General features: G+C 41.1%; 4 protein-coding genes across 5 annotated transcripts; 2 read left to right on the forward strand and 2 right to left on the reverse strand.

The window, feature by feature from the left end:
• The first annotated feature begins 47 nt into the window (after window positions 1-47).
• On the forward strand, window positions 48-4509 carry LOC124338461 (sarcosine dehydrogenase, mitochondrial-like). Its single transcript, XM_046792540.1, has 20 exons — window positions 48-159; window positions 231-305; window positions 376-520; window positions 590-700; window positions 778-793; window positions 855-984; window positions 1055-1191; window positions 1281-1480; window positions 1541-1606; window positions 1668-1772; window positions 1858-1892; window positions 1953-2115; window positions 2177-2265; window positions 2327-2722; window positions 2784-2828; window positions 2898-3101; window positions 3177-3325; window positions 3402-3535; window positions 3614-3908; window positions 3977-4509. The coding sequence occupies exons 2-20, from the start codon at window positions 276-278 to the stop codon at window positions 4239-4241; spliced, it is 2715 nt and encodes a 904-aa protein (XP_046648496.1). The 5' UTR covers window positions 48-159; window positions 231-275; the 3' UTR covers window positions 4242-4509.
• LOC124337847 lies at window positions 4387-7368 on the reverse strand. The gene is made up of 6 exons (XM_046791855.1): window positions 5630-7368; window positions 5388-5489; window positions 5160-5321; window positions 4954-5087; window positions 4751-4889; window positions 4387-4686 (listed from the first exon to the last, which is right to left on the reverse strand). Exons 1-6 carry the CDS (start codon window positions 5903-5905, stop codon window positions 4387-4389), a joined length of 1113 nt encoding a protein of 370 aa, XP_046647811.1. The 5' UTR covers window positions 5906-7368.
• An 855-nt stretch (window positions 7369-8223) lies between these two features.
• Window positions 8224-13519, forward strand: LOC124338464 (protein singed-like). The gene is made up of 10 exons (XM_046792547.1): window positions 8224-8453; window positions 9223-9401; window positions 9479-9598; window positions 9691-9869; window positions 10016-10334; window positions 10780-10900; window positions 11876-12032; window positions 12097-12258; window positions 12346-12482; window positions 12569-13519. Exons 2-10 carry the CDS (start codon window positions 9276-9278, stop codon window positions 12769-12771), a joined length of 1524 nt encoding a protein of 507 aa, XP_046648503.1. The 5' UTR covers window positions 8224-8453; window positions 9223-9275; the 3' UTR covers window positions 12772-13519.
• Window positions 13520-13608: 89 nt separating this feature from the next.
• On the reverse strand, window positions 13609-15899 carry LOC124338465 (putative RNA-binding protein Luc7-like 1). Of its 2 annotated transcripts, XM_046792549.1 has the most exons (7): window positions 15650-15899; window positions 15488-15582; window positions 14699-14797; window positions 14506-14625; window positions 14334-14432; window positions 14060-14272; window positions 13609-13997 (listed from the first exon to the last, which is right to left on the reverse strand). In XM_046792549.1, the coding sequence occupies exons 1-7, from the start codon at window positions 15708-15710 to the stop codon at window positions 13707-13709; spliced, it is 978 nt and encodes a 325-aa protein (XP_046648505.1). In that variant the 5' UTR covers window positions 15711-15899; the 3' UTR covers window positions 13609-13706. The 2 variants fall into 2 exon arrangements, with proteins under 2 accessions (XP_046648505.1, XP_046648506.1); XM_046792550.1 differs by lacking the exon at window positions 15650-15899 and having other exon boundaries at window positions 14929-15582.
• Window positions 15900-15904: the final 5 nt, after the last annotated feature.

Here is a 15904-nt window from a genome sequence, read left to right on the forward strand (position 1 = left end):
AGCAACTTGACATCTACTGACAGGCGTTGCCTAACCTACTCCCAGCTGTTTTTGATTTGTTTTGACTTCGAATCTAGGAGAGGCTCAAATGCGCAGTTAACCTTTTGAATGTGAGTGAGCTCTACGTTTTCCATTTACATAGGGACAGAAGCATATAAGGTATGCCATCACGTTCAAGCAAAGGATCAGTAAAAGTGACATTTACTTTTTTATCTACATACGTTTTTTAGTTTTGGAAGAAATTCGATGCATTTACCCTAGTGCAAAAATCAGTCATGAACACACTTCGTCGCTTTCGAAATTTGGTAATAATTTATTCCTTATTTAGACCTTGACACATTTGTAAAGTTAAAACTTTTGTTTCTATAAATAAAGGGGCTTTTGAGGAAATCAAATTTGACAAAACCCTTCTCATCTGTATCCCACAAAGCTGGGGAAGGAGTACCATATGAAACTGTTTTGAAAACTGAATCTAATTCTGAACAGATATTGCCTATTGAGGCTGATGTAGTGGTATTGGGTACTGTATATCATAATTTTTTCATTATATAGTTTTCTTCATAATTGTTTTCTTAATATAATTGAATAGGTGGTGGCAGTATTGGTTGTAACACTTTGTACCATTTAACTAAACTTGGTGTCAAGAATGCAGTTTTACTTGAGAGAAATCGTCTCACAAGTGGCACAACATGGCACACAGGTAAACAAACTTATTACCTTAAAATTTTTATTGTAGGTATTTAATTGGCTAATTATGTATTTTATATTTGAAAACAGCTGGATTAGTTTGGAGGTACAAAATTCACAAGATAAACTTGATAAAAACTTATGCAATCTTTGAAATGATTTTGAAGATTGCGACCTTCGGATATTGACGTGCGTCTCTTAGCTTACACTCACCAGCTTTTGAAGGGGTTAGAAGAAGAAACCGGAATTGATCCAGGTTATATTGTGAATGGAGGATTATTTGTTGCATCCTCCAAAGTAAAGTGCATTATAATATTTCATCGCATTTCCTTACAAATGAAAATTAATGGTGCTTCTAAATAAATAGGAAAGGCTCGATGAATACAAGCGCTTGCAGACGCTTGGTAAAGCATTTGGAACTGAATCTTACGTCCTCGGACCAAGTGAAACAAAAAAACTTTATCCACTTATGAACGTTGACGACGTTTACGGGACATTGTACAGGTATACAGTTATTAATAGAATTCCTTTAATCGTCGTTTACCTAATGCCTATTAAATTAAATAAAAATTTTTCATTCCAATTTAATTTAGTCCTCGAGATGGTGTCGTTGATCCTGCCGGATTTTGCACTGCCCTTACCCGTGCAGCCACTCGCGCAGGGGCCAAAGTAGTCGAGGATTGTGTTGTTACGGGAATTGACACGGACACATCTTTATTCGGTAGCCGACAAGTTTCTGCAGTTCACACAAATAAGGGAACAATTAAAACAAAGTGTGTCGTTAACTGCACCGGTTAGTATTTGCTAAAGAAAAATAAAAAGCAATTGTCATTGAAATATTGAACATTTTTAGGAGCGTGGGCGCCTTATATTGGCTCTATGGTTGATGTGGCCGTTCCATTAGTTGTAACAAAACATGGTATTTTGATAGAAAAAAATATTTTGTTGAATTTATCGTGACTAAATTTTCTTATAACTAGCTTATGTTGTTACTGAGAAAATCCCTGGCATATCTGGTATGCCGAATGTTAGAGACCACGATTTGTCAATTTACTTCAAGTTGCAAGGAGACGCATTATCCTTCGGTAACATTTTCTGACCAATAAGATTTTATTCTAAATTTCAGTTGCTAACTACTTTTTTATTCACTGCAATTTCATTTTGACATAGGCGGATACGAGAACGACCCAATCTTCATTGACAAAGTTTGAAATTTATTTAGCAAAAGTTGATTCTTCATTACAACTTGTCAATGATTTTTCTAGATTTCAAAGGATGAAGCGTTTAGTTTGTACGAGCTTGATTGGGATGTTTTTGGCGTACATATTGATAAAGCAGTCAATAGATGTCCCACATTAGCTACTACGGGTATTCGATCCACAGTGTGTGGACCTGAGAGTTTCACTCCCGATCACAAACCTTTAATGGGTAATAGTATTTTATTTATTTTATCTTTATTAGCAATAAACATTTGAGTGGGTATGTTAAGGTGAGGAGCCAACCCTGCGAGGATTCTATCATGGATGTGGATTCAATTCAGCCGGTATGATGTTTGGAGGAGGATGCGGATGGCAATTGGTAATACTTGGTTAAGATCAACATTATCGATCTAATTCCTAAAATTTTTGATTGGTTTTAGGCTAAATGGATAGTGCAAGGTCGTCCTGATTTCGACATGTTTAGCTACGATATCAGACGCTTTTCTCCAGATTTAACGCGAAACGCAAATTGGATCCGCCAACGTTCTCATGAGGCATACGCCAAAAATTACTCGATTGTTTACCCACACGACGAACCGCTTGCTTCAAGGAAAATGAAAAAGTCACCGATTGCTCCGTTGCTTGAGAAAGCTGGATGCGTATTTCAGGAGAGACACGGATGGGAAAGGCCTGGATGGTTTTCACAGTCGGGAATCGCTTCCATTCAGCCATACGATTGGTACGGCGCATATGGACATGCCATAAATGAGGACCAGGCGTATGTCGAGCGGCTTAAAGAAGACTACACATTTGGATTCCCAAAGAATCATTCCATTGTAAACTATGCCAATAGTCTTCCTTAAACTATCAGAAACTAAAGGCTATTTTCTTAAATAGATAGAGCAGGAATGCCGTGGGGCTCGCGAAAGAGTGGCGATTTTCGTAACTATTATTCTTTGTGTAACTTAAATAGTGTCATTTTTTAAAATGACTGTTATTTGAACTGAATAGGACATGTCCTATTTTGGCAACTATTATCTGACTGGCCCTGATGCCCAAGCAGCAGCTGACTGGATATTTACCAACAATATGCGGAAACCTGCCGGTGAAACCAGCTACACCTGTATGCTAAACGCCCAAGCTGGGGTGGAATCCGATTTGACTGTTAGTTTCATCGACGGGTCGTCCACTGCTCCATGGGAACCTTCTTTCCAGGTTTTTATTTTTATCTCTTCGTGGAAACCTCGTGTGTTTGTTTTTGTTTCTTTTAACGACGTGCGATTCTCACAGGGAAAAGGTTTTTATATCGCAGCCGGTGGCGGATCGGCATACCAGTCTTTCACGCATATCCGAAAAACAATTGAAGACAACCGGTTTGATGCGAAACTGGTTAACCTTTCTGATAGTATTTGCTTGTTTTCTATTCAGGGACCCAAAAGGTAAAACATGAAATGAAGCTTTTGTTGATGGTTTTCGTGTATATCTAACACGTCATCTGTTCTTGGTTCGGAAAAGTCGTGAACTAATGGAAAAACTCAGTCCCGCAACTCGATTTGCCAACGAAAATTTCCCATTTTCCGCTCACAAATTAATTGAAATTAACGGCCATATCTGTCGTGCATTGCGTATCTCTTTTGTTGGAGAAATGGGTAACTTTTCTTTCTCTCCCTTTTAGTGAAATAACCTATTTCCGGCACGTCGTGACAGTCTATAAATGATTATTATAGGTTGGGAATTGCATGTCCCTTCGTCGTCGGCCATTGAAGTTTACAAGGCGGTTATGGCGGCTGGAAAAGACTTTGGTATTTGTAACGCTGGTTACCGGGCCATTGACTCTCTGAGTCTGGAAAAAGGATACCGTCACTGGCATATGGATCTCCGTTCTGAAGATAATCCATTGGAAGCTGGATTAGCCTTCACGTGCAAATTGAAAAGTACGGTAGATTTTCTGGGTCGGAAAGCCCTGGAAGAGAAACGCCAGAAAGGGCTGAGCAAAAGAATCGCCGTCTTCGCCATTGAAGAGTGAGAAAATTTTGTCACTATAAATTGAATGAATAAGTCCTAATTTGATTTTGATGAGTTATGTCTAGGAAATTACCACTTTGGGGCATGGAAGCCATCTGGAGAAATGACCAAGTGGTTGGTTATTTACGTCGAGCCGACTATGGATTTTCGGTTGGCTGCAGCATTGGCTACGGTTATGTTCATAGCCAAAACGAACAAGAGCCCATTACAACCAAGTACCTTATGGAAGGAGATTACTTTATTGAAGCCATGGGCGACAAGTATAAAGCGCGTATTCAGTTGAAGCCTCTGTTTGATCCCGAGAATAAGCGGGTCAATGGCTTCTACTGAGAAATTCATTCCATTGAATCTTTAATGGGATTCAGAGAATTAGTATAAAATTAGACTTGGGGGTTTAACATCTAGAGTATATTTTTGCTGAGACTAAACATCAAATTAAAGTGCCAAGACACACCCATTCAATTACTATCATGAATTAATCAATTTCTCCTTGAATTATGAAACCCAGATTTAAAGAATCTCCTCCAGGTTGATATTCCAAGTCCCACCGTTTCGGATTAAAGAGAGCTTTAAAAAAATATATATTTTTAAAACAGGTTTTCAACCGGTACATGTTTTTATTATTTTCTTTTTCCTTGAACTGACCTATTTCACCTTCCAGCAAGGTGAATTGAATTAACGGACATTCAGATTTACACGCCTGTTGCGGGAGAAACTGAAGACGGTTAGATCCGCGAATTTGTGCAATCATTGCCAATCTCGTATGCAGTTTGACCTGCAAAGTAAATGCCATTTAACAGTTGGATTGCGTCAGGTGAAAGAAATTTTATAATTGATACTTGTTTGAAGCGTTGCGCTTGATAACGATTAGAAATGAGAATCCAGTTATTAAAAGAAATGTCAAAAGCCGGCGTTATGAAGTAGGGTCTTGAGTAGAATCGACGTCCAGTTTTAACACTTTTACGACCGCAGTTTTCCCTATTTGAGCAAAGAGATTTTTATCAAACATGTTTTTTAAAATGCGCTATTTGCATGATTTTACCATTGTGCGAACCATGGCCGATCGAATGAATAGCTGCTAACCTGTTGGATAAACTCGTCAAGTTCAATGGATGACGGGAGTAAGTTACTTTTCCACTGACATATCTTCCATCCGGAATCGTCGTCACGGTACGCCTTTATCAAGACAGGTTTTTTTAAATATTTTAATGGATTCAAAATAATGTTAATTTATTCGTCTTTGATTACCTTGGCGATCGTATCGAGACTTAAATCGGGATCGTTTACTATTGGCCAATCAATTGCACCGTCGCCCACGATGACAGGGATATTTTGATCGATGTAATGATCCATTAGTAATTTTGTCGATACATTAGTTATGACGTCTACAGTCCCAATGTCTTCACAAGCCTTTTGCAACAATTTGTGTATTTTAAAAGATAATTCTTAAAGTTTTGCACGTGCTAATAATTTTACCAAACAGTCGGGCTGTAAGAAAGAGTCATCCGTGCTGGAGAAAGTATTATCAACCAGGCAATCTCGATGGTAGTAATCACTCCAGTCCCAGTAGGGAGTCAACTGCGTGGATTGATCCAATGAAACGCTTCATTAATCTTATTAATAACCGTTTATAGCTCTTATCGACGTTTACCCAGACATGTCCTTATTGTATTTAACTTTGAGATGATTATTATTAGAATGATGTAATTTAATATTACCTTGATAAGTCCGATACGGCTTATGGCGCGCAGGTGAGAGTAGACGGGAGTGTAGGTGACGATGGCAAAAATGGTAACCAGAGCCAAGGCGGTAGAACAGGATACCTTAAACAGGATGCGGGCGTTTCTTTTCCGGATTTCGTTCCGCAGGTGTTTTTCGACGGGTGCGATCAGCTCTTCAAATTCCTCTCCGCCGTCCGGATACTCTTCCAATACCTTGTTCATCGCCTGCAGCGGATCAGCAGCGCCGTTCGCATCTGTCTCGACAGAGTTCATCTTTCCGTTCTGGTCTGTTGTCAACTATCCGTCAATGTTCCAGACTTGCTCACTCATCGCCCGGAATTCTGTAACAGTTAGGAAACATGCGCAGCACTGCCAAGACACATCACTCGAGCTTTCTCATGCAAACCCAAAAATTTTATGCAAAGACGCTAAAAAGTATTCGAAATGTTCACCACTTTTGGAATGTGAGATCTGTTTCGTGATTTATCGAGACTTAAAACTTTTTTCGAGGGAAATTGATATACACACAGTAGGTACATACTTCTCGTTTAACCCAACTGTTGTTCATTAAAGAAGTAATTTGTGTGAGTCTGCAGGGTAAGGGCTGATGTTCTCATTTTTCTTGCGGCAGCAAATGAAACAGCGGGAGTGGCTCTAGGTCGTTAACGAGTCGTCGGCCCTTAGTTTTTTTTTTTTCTAATCGGTGAAGTCGTTATTTAACAGATGGCGGCTCCAAAATAAAACAGAATCAGGGTAAAAATCTGTCTTCTATATAGCTGAACGCGTAAATTCTTTCCAATTATTTTGTTCTCCTTTTTAAAAAAAAGTTGACATCCATGTTTCATTTCAGTCGGATTTGATGTCATGAGTTTGTAGGGATCCCAGTCGGCCTACTAATCGTCGTCATTTCCCAGCTCGACAGGTTTATCCATTTCACTGTCTAAAAGAGATCTAAAAGAATGTCACGAAAAAGAATAAAACGAGTTTGGAATAAGGGAGTAGACGATGAATCAATCGACACGATCGTGACACAAGCAGCAACTACTGTTTGAACTCGAAGCTTTTTGAAAAGAAGTTTGTGGCGATTACGGTTGGTGGTTTCTTTTTAGTTCTTCCCAGCCAAGATTCTTCTATTCTCTTGAAAATAATGATTGGATTTCCCTTGCTACATTTTCATGACCGACCGCAGTGTTTGTTGCGTAAGGACGTAAATGAATAATACCGGTACCAACCGTGGTGGTAGTAGCAGGGGTATCCTTCACTGTGTATTTCGCAGGCGACATTTATCACCGTGAGAATCAACAGCTGACCCGGTTCCTCTTCTTCTCGTCCAATAACAGCTGTTCTCAGTTTCCTGGTAGATCGAGAATACATTTTTTGTTTCTTTTCGGTACAAAAGAAGTGGACTAAGGCAGAGCTTGAAAGAAAATTGTAGACTGGAGAGCAAGACACGAAACTCGTTTCATTTGCGGTCGCTGCTGATCGGCTCGGAGAAATAAACAGCTGGCCGATTCCGCCCTGGTTCGCTCCTCCGCATATCCAAAAATGTACGCTCCTACTGCGCTATTACACAGATCCATATTTATACATTCGTCTCCATGATTGGTTTAGCATTCCACTCTTCTTATTATTAGGGGGCTAGCAGCTGTTAAAATTGGAATAAAAGGACGCGAACTAAATACGTCCCGTCCCGTTGCTAAACGAAGCTAATCAAAAAGGTGCGCTCTTGCGTGAATGTGTAAGTAAACTTGCGTAGAGAGGCTTAACAAATCAATAATTAGTGTAATCAGTGTGCGCAAGATACAAATCAATTAGTTAAGCCCACACGGCTCCGTTCTGCTGTTCAATCAAGCTATATTTCATTGCAGGGTGTCGGAAAATGACTTCATTAACACGTCTCACGGTTCAGCGGTGATGGATGGCCGCTCTTCAACGGGAACCTGAAAAATCCCGTGTTAAAAACTCAAGTAAAAACTGATTCTATATCCGGACTCGGTGGAAAAATATTTATTAGAATTCATCGTTCAATATACGCTTCCATGGGTATCTAGGAATTTCATAACTTTTATTCCGTTTTGGACAGTGTCTTCTCGATGGATCGATCATCTTCACTCGGCTGAGCTTTCCTGTTTGTTCACCGCCCAGCATAAGACAAATTTCCGTGCACTGTGCATCGAATTCCATTCTCACTCTAAACTTTTTTCAGAAACTGCTGAGTGAAAACCGGAAATTAAAAAATGCCATCGTTTTATCAAACGAGTACTAGTATATTTTACGAGTTTCATCATTAACATCAACTCAATATTGCAAATAGTTGTGATTATGCTACTTTGTAGATTCTTCTAATCTGTTTGTCTCTCGACAGGCATGTCAACAACAAGAAAATTATATCCAGCGGCGTAGCTTCAGGGCACATGTGCCGATCATTTGACTTGCGTTACAAGTTTTTCTTATAATATGCAAAAAAGAAAAACGAAAAAACAAAAAAAATGGGGTAAAAGATACGAGGGCATCCATTGGTCGGGAGAGAAAAGTAGCAACGCCTCCCATTGGTCGTCGACCGCCATAAGAGCCCTCTTACTGCAGTGTTGGTGTCTTCTGCAGTTCATTCGAGTCCCCGACGTCGGCACAAGTGGTGACTGTCGTTACCACGTTCTCTTTTTCCTCATTTTTATTCAAAAAATCACCGAAATTTCCCTCCCACAACGTTGCGGGCGCCGAGTGAGGTTTCTGTCTTGTTCTCTTTGTGCGAATTTTGGTGTACCAGTGTGTGTCGAATCCATCATTCTGATTTATTCAAGATCTGGTCTACTTTGAAAAGGTAATCATAACGGGGCTTTACGAATGTGAGACGACTGAGAGCATGCATGCATTTTTTGGGGTTTTCGCAACGTGCACGGAAATCGATCGTCTCTAGTCTGCGGGGTTGGATTCTCAGCGTCATGGCTGATTGTCCGTGCACGTGTTATTGCTACTGCCCTGATGATTGCCATAGTCCCTTTTTCCCCCCTCCACCCCATACTACCAAATTCAACACGACCGTGACCCTCATCAAATGAGAAATGAGAAATTTTTGGATTGACATCTCGTGTGAGTGCATCGTGTGTAACGAGAAACCACCGGAAACTCTGGTGGTTGGTCGTTTCTTTCTCCCTCCCAAAGGCTTTGACTGGGTTTTTTTTTATTGTATTTAAAAAACATGCAACACATAGTGGGTGGATTTTGACTTATTTGTTACCCTCTTTATATTCTTATCAGATTGAACTACTTAGAAAAGGGGTTTTGCGATATGCTTGAGAAAACGGATGTTGGATGTGGTTTCTTGGGTTAAAACAATCCGATATCAAGTTAAAACATGGGATAAAGTTTAAAAGCGAGGGAGGGTGAAGTGACAGCTGTGAACACGTGAACCCTCGGGCATGAGTATGGTTCCTTTTTTTAAAAAAGAGAAAAATAAAAAAAAAACTAGCCTGGGTGACTGGTTGGAATTATGGGTCTGGAGAACATGTGGTGTCGACAAAGCCTCATTACTCTACACGCGGTCCTTATATCCGTTTTTATCATTTTTCCTTTTTTTTTTGTTGTTGCAGTGTGAACTTCACTTAGATCCGGAATATTAAAAAAAACTCAACAACAACAGAAAATGACGGGTCAGAACGGCCATTCCAACGGTGATGTGAATCCAAGTGACAAACCTCTGACGACATGGATGGTTGGGCTTGTCAATTCACGTTTGAAATACCTGACAGCCGAAACTTTTGGATTTAAAGTAAGAAAGAAAATAATAAATCAGTTAATTAGTTCAGGACTTGCGTGTGTAATGAACTTGTACGACTCGTTTTCTAGGTGAATGCCAACGGGTTGTTGCTGAAGAAGAAGCAGCTGTGGACTCTGGAAGCCTTCGGCGACAGCACCGACGCCGTCTGCTTGAAATCGCATCTGGACAAGTATCTCTCCGTCGACCAGGTGATTGTCCTCTATTTTTCTTTCTTTTTTTCCCTCGCCAACCGTCACCTGTTCGACCGGTTTTTAATATTGTTCTTCTTGCGTCTACCCAGTTTGGTAATGTAACTTGTGATGCCGAAGAAAAGGACAACGGAGCGCGTTTTGAGATCATTGTTCCCGAATCGGCTGCCGGTAAGTGGGCCTTTCGGCACCCGGAACGCGGATACTTTCTAGGCGCCTCCGCCGACAAGCTGGTCTGTTCGGCCAAGACCCCAACTGAGAATGAACTATGGTAATGATGGTCATCATACTAACACTCTTATTCGTTTACGACTCGTGTGCCAGTTATTAACTCGTGGGGCTATAATTTATGGCTTCATGAACTCTTTTGTGTTGGATCTAACTGATTGTTTTCGCCTATTTTAATTGGGTCAATAGGTTCGTCCACTTGGCAGCTCGACCTCAAGTCAACCTGCGTTCAATGGGTCGAAGACGATTCGCACACTTGAGTGAGCAAGGAGATGAAATTCACGTCAACGCCAACATTCCATGGGGTTCGACGACGCTTTTTACGCTCGAATTCCGCGACGACTCGCGTCTCTACGCCATCCACACAGCCAACAACCGTTATTTGTCGCGAGATGGCCGACTCCTGGAACAATGCAACCCGACTTGCCTCTTTTCACTGGAATACCACGCCGGAGCCCTGGCCCTGCGCGATACACAGGGACTTTACTTGGCCCCCCTCGGTTCCAAGGTTTGTGCTGCTGCTGCCCTTCACATCTATTTTAACGTTATCGATTTTTCTTCTCATGAGTCCCGTTTCACCCCTCCTCTTTCCTCCTCCTCGTTCTTCCCCCCATCATTTTACGAGATTGGGGAAAGAAACTCACTGGTGGAAAGAAAAAAGAATGGGTTTGCGTGCGCTCGTCTCTTGCCCAACTCGGCTAAAAGGTTGATTGGTTTTCTCGGTCAGGAAAGGAAATGTAGTCGCTGTAGGAGGTTATTGTTCTACTGTTTTGCATTGTGGGATATTGCTGTTTCCAGGGGAAAACAAAAATCAGGGCAAAAAGCTATGCACGATCAATTTCTAGACATAATAATGAACAATATCTGCTGTTTTATTTTTGGTTTTGAAAAGGAAAAAAAAAGGGCAAGTGTTTCATGGTGTTCTTCTTCTCTTGTCTGGTTTGTTTTGACAGGCTGTCTTGAGGACACGTTCAACTTCGGTGACCAAGGACGAACTGTTTACGCTTGAAGACTCACTGGCTCAGGCTGTTTTCGTCTCTATGATGAATAGCCGTTACGTATCCGTCAAACAAGGTAATATAACATTTTAAAGATGCACTTCATTCCTCACATTTGATTTCGATAGGCGATATGAGACAGGATTTCGGCTTTTTTAGAATGCGAGGAATATGGGCCCTCATGGGGTGGGAAAGAAATGGGAATACCAGACGTACCTTATTTTTATATTTTTCTTTTCTAAAAGAAAAACATGAAAAAAAGATGTGTCTGTTTCTCTTTTTGACTTGGTCCGTACGACCATAACCATTAACCAACCCGGGTTCAAGAGGCCATCCGTCAAGGGCTAGTCGCACTCGAGATTTGTATTTTCCCCCAGACTAATCAATAGTGGGCGTCTGACAGGGAGTGCACGTGTTGGCAAATGTCGGCTGACAGATGCAAGAAGGTAAAGACATTTATTCCGGATCGATTCTCGGCGCTTCCGCGTTTCGTATTGATCCATCCTCCACCCTCCCTCTGCGTCATGGCGTTCCCTCCTCCCCCTCTTTCAACTGCTTTTCCCTCGTCAGCAACAGCCCAGAGGCAATCTTTTGTCCAACTGAGAATTTTTCTTTTAGACTCGACTTACGACTCGGCGGTTGTGAAATGTACGTTTATTTTTACTGAATAGATATTTATCGTAATAGTAGTTGCAAGTTTATAGAATTCACATTGTTGGAATCGTACCATGAGAGATTGTGATCCAATCGTACAAGCCGGATTAATGGCCGTGTGAACGCGACTGGCGTGACTATTCTTTAGCCCGGACGGACGGACTTGTATTGTGGGTAGATCTTTTCGGATTGTCTAAGGGAACATATAAAAAATAAAAAGATAAACAAACCAGGAAAGAAACCCCAACCACAATACGTGACTGGATTAGCCTTTCGAGTACATTTGACGGTCACGAACGATTTCCACGTTGTGCTTACACACACACCATCACGTTCCACATGCACATTACTGTAATTGAAGTACGTATTTAACAACAACGAAAAAATCTTTATTTAGGTGTCGATGTCACGGCTAACCAGGATGAAATCTCCGACCATGAAACTTTTCAACTCGAGTTCGATGTTTCTACGGGACGCTGGTACATCCGAACGATGGGTGACCGCTATTGGACTTTGGAGACTGCTGGGGGCATCCAAGCATCTTCAGCCAAAAAGTATTAATTGAACGAGTGTATTGTGGGTAACCAAGTGTGGGCAACTTATAGTTTTTCTTCGTAGGAGTTCGAACGCCCTGTTTCAAATGGAATGGCAGCAGGACGGATCGATTGGGTTCCGCGCCAACAACGGCAAGTTTGTCGGCACTAAAAAGTCTGGACATCTGTTTGCCAACACCGATTCGATCGATGAATCCAGCAAATTCTTCTTCTATTTGATCAACAGGTTTGATACCATTACTGTTACAAGACACTCTGAAAGACCTAAATCTTGACCCAGACAGCTGACGAACGATTGTTATTGATCTTTTAGACCAATGCTGGTATTGAAATCTGAACAAGGTTTTGTTGGGTACAAGAGCGGCTCTAATTGTAAATTGGAATGTAACAAAGCCAACTACGAAGCCATCCAAGTCGAACGCGGGCCATTGGGTCTAGTCTATTTCAAAGGTATTATTTAGAGTTATTTCTAGTGTCATTCCAGTGATGGCGGGTTGTTGCGTATTCAAATCTTTCTTCTTTTTTGGGTAAAATAGGTCAGAGCGGTCGTTACTGGACAGTAAGCTCCGACGGAATTACGGCTGATGGAGACACTCCAGAGGGTTTCTATCTGGAGCTGCGTGAGCCTTCCAAATTGTGTATCAAAAGTGGCGACGGTGCGTACCTAATGGCCGACAAGAACGGTGTATTCACAGTCGGAAGTCGCGATTCTGAGCTGGCCACTCGCTGGGAATTTTAACACGCACACTTTGATTTCTCTTTTGCCCTATTTGTCCTGGTTTTTTCTTGCTGTTTTATCCGTAGTTTTTCGTCGCTTATTTCTGTTACACATTTTCCCATAAAATTGGTAACACCGTTTAAAGAAACACATTTACCACTGCTGCTTTTTTAATTACATGCCATCTCTATCGGCTTGCAAAGAATTAAAAGAGATGCGCTTCAGTAAGTGTGTCTCTTCCAAGGGACATCTTCGAGCCATCCGGATTACCACTTTTCATTGCATCAGTAACCGGAACGCCCAAGAGTCTTAAAAAGGGAGGAAGTTTATGCTGCTTTATATTGCCATTGTAATCTGTGGGAATCAAATTTTTAAAAAAATTTTCTTAAATTATTTCCGTTTAATTTTCGTTGTTTTGCATGTTCATCTTCCAACGAATATAATGTATACTCTTTTCCACAATACATACGTACCACCGTGCGCCAAAATGATGACGAAAGAAGCATCGGATTCTACAAATGTGAAGAGCAGTTGCAATATAGTACCAGGGACCTGCTGCTGTTTGGCGTATCGAGTGAGTTACGTCAATGTATACATGTGGAAGTGAGTATAGTATTTTCCTACTCAATCATCATCGCTTCCAATAATGCGGATGAAAATTCTTTTTTTTTCCCCAATTTTAAGAAACTCTGTAATTTATATTTGATATAATTGGTCGTGTGTATTGGAAGTCACTTTTGGTAAAATTACACGGACATCTAAACAACGATTTTAAAATTGTTTACTTTAACTTTGTTCCTGACTAGCGATGTGTCGCTTTTGATTTGTAATGCTAAATTAAACATTAGACTTCAAGTGTTTCAGATTAGAAGTGTATTACTTAGTAAAACAAGGGATGGACAACGGGCGAGAGTTCAGGATTGTTTCTTGTCAAAATACCTCTTGATTGTGTGATGCTAATAATTTTCTGGGTGGATGCCAGAGTCTCGAGATGAAGAGCGTTGTCGGTGATTGCGGGACACGGGTGAACGGGGTCGGTTTCTACCATCCTGACGTCTGTCACGAGGTCGTTCTGGTGATCTATCGCGTGAACGACGTCTCTCTCGCCGTCGGTCTCTTTCCCTTTCTCTCTCACGTTCCCTTTCGCGATCTTCTCTCTCACGCTCACGTTGTCGCTCCCTTTGTTTCTCTCGATCGTCCGCCACTGGCTGAGTGTGGCGTTGACGCCGTCTTTCCTCCACTTTGACCTGTAACAAGTCGTTAAAAATTTACTACTTGGAAGTTTAAAAAAGACAATAGTCTTTGCTACCTGAAGTTCAGCCAATTTCTCACGAATTTTAATGAAGCCGAGGTGAAGTTTTCCACCAAAATGATCTGCCAAACGTCGGTCGTTATCGTGAATGCCGAGGTACGCGGAGCAAACTTCGCAGACGCGTAGTTTTTGTTGTTGGTACGATGAGGCCGGCATGGCGTTTCGATATTCTTGCTCAGCTGTTGCCTTCTTTTTGCGGAATTCCTCAACCTTGACGGCACAAGGATGGAACTCATCCAGAAAAAACGACATGAATGACATTACTGTATACCTCTTCCATCATCTTCATCGATTCATCGACGAACCCTTCAGCGCCCAATTGTTCCGCCTTCGCCAACTTTTGACCGATCTGTTCTGCTAGAAGATGAACCTAAGTTACCATGCAAGAGTTCGGCTGAATACATTTTTGTGAAAGGATGTTTATCTAGGATACTCGAACGAACCTTTTGGGCTTTGGCGGCCACTTCAGCAGACAATTCTTCTTGGGTTTCAGCCAGCCGTTTTTTGGCAGCTTCTGTCTTCCGGTCGCATTCACCAACAAAAGTGGTCAAATGATCCATGGCCTTAAAAGGAGAGAAAAAAATAATTTAAAAAAAATGTAATTGGGCTAGTTAAAAGTAGTTGCAACTAACTCACATCGACTTGATAGCCATAATCCTTGGTTTCGCTGGCCTTTTCGTAGTCGGCACGTAGAGCCAAATCGTGAATGTTTACGCATTCTCCAATGTCCATCCGCTAAGAATCGTAAGTTAAAAAATACGAATAGAAATCACGAATGCAGGAGCTTGGCTGACGGCAGACTCGCCAACCAGACAACAAAAATGATAGCCGTTGTAAATGAAGAGGATTCGTGGATTCACACTTACCCAACCGCCCTTTTTCACTTGAGTTGGCTCAGCATGGACACTATAGCCAGCCATATATTGTTGATATACCAACAGTTAAATATGTTTACTAGGGACAGGAAATTCTAGCCACTGTACTTTTTGGCTGATTAAAAGTAGCTGTTGGATTGTTCTTATAAGGTACAAAGGAGGTTGGCAACGCACCACTGCCATGAGTCTTACTTACGGCCACTTGAGGTGTAATGTGGTACTGAGAAAGCGATGAGTAATCTGTAGCTGATACCCCATTATAACATCACTGCACCACGCAAAAACATAGAAATATCAGTTAAAAAGTCACGTCCCCTTGTTTAATGGTCCCCTGTGTCTCGAGAAACTGACTAACTGATCTTGATTTAGCAAACGAGTGCATAATGGGAAACAATTCAAGTATTTGCAACACAAATTTGCAAAGCAAGATCAGAAAGGAGTATTCTTTTCAGGCACAATCTTTTACAAGCAATACAACCAAGGAGTTGCTTTTTTTCTCAAATAAATGAAGGTTTGAGGGATCAAGAGAAGTATCTCTTTAAATACTTACAGTTGAGGCCAAGATCTCATGAGGGCAGCATCCCAGTAGAAAACTCTTGCAGACTTTAGGATCGGAAAACTTGACGTTGTATCGAGAACTCTCACCTTATTACACATGAAAAAAAAATATATATGGAATCTTTCCAATGCTGCAAATAATTTATTCTGTTACCATCTCTTGTTGTTCCCATCAACTGATCTAACATAGCCCTCATTTGGTCTTTGGCAGACATTCTGCTTCAAGTTATTTGAGTGGTCGATATTGTTAAAGGTATGTAAAACACGCGATCGTGTCCAACTTTTAAAATATAATTTTTATGTCGGTGAATAAAGTGAAACTTTACCAACTTTAACAACTCACGACACACTCGCACTGAAGGTATTGGGGCGATGACAACTAAGGAGCCTCAGGCGACGCTGCAGGTAT

This window comes from Daphnia pulicaria, chromosome 4 (assembly GCF_021234035.1).
Source record: "Daphnia pulicaria isolate SC F1-1A chromosome 4, SC_F0-13Bv2, whole genome shotgun sequence".
Taxonomy (NCBI): domain Eukaryota; kingdom Metazoa; phylum Arthropoda; class Branchiopoda; order Diplostraca; family Daphniidae; genus Daphnia; species Daphnia pulicaria.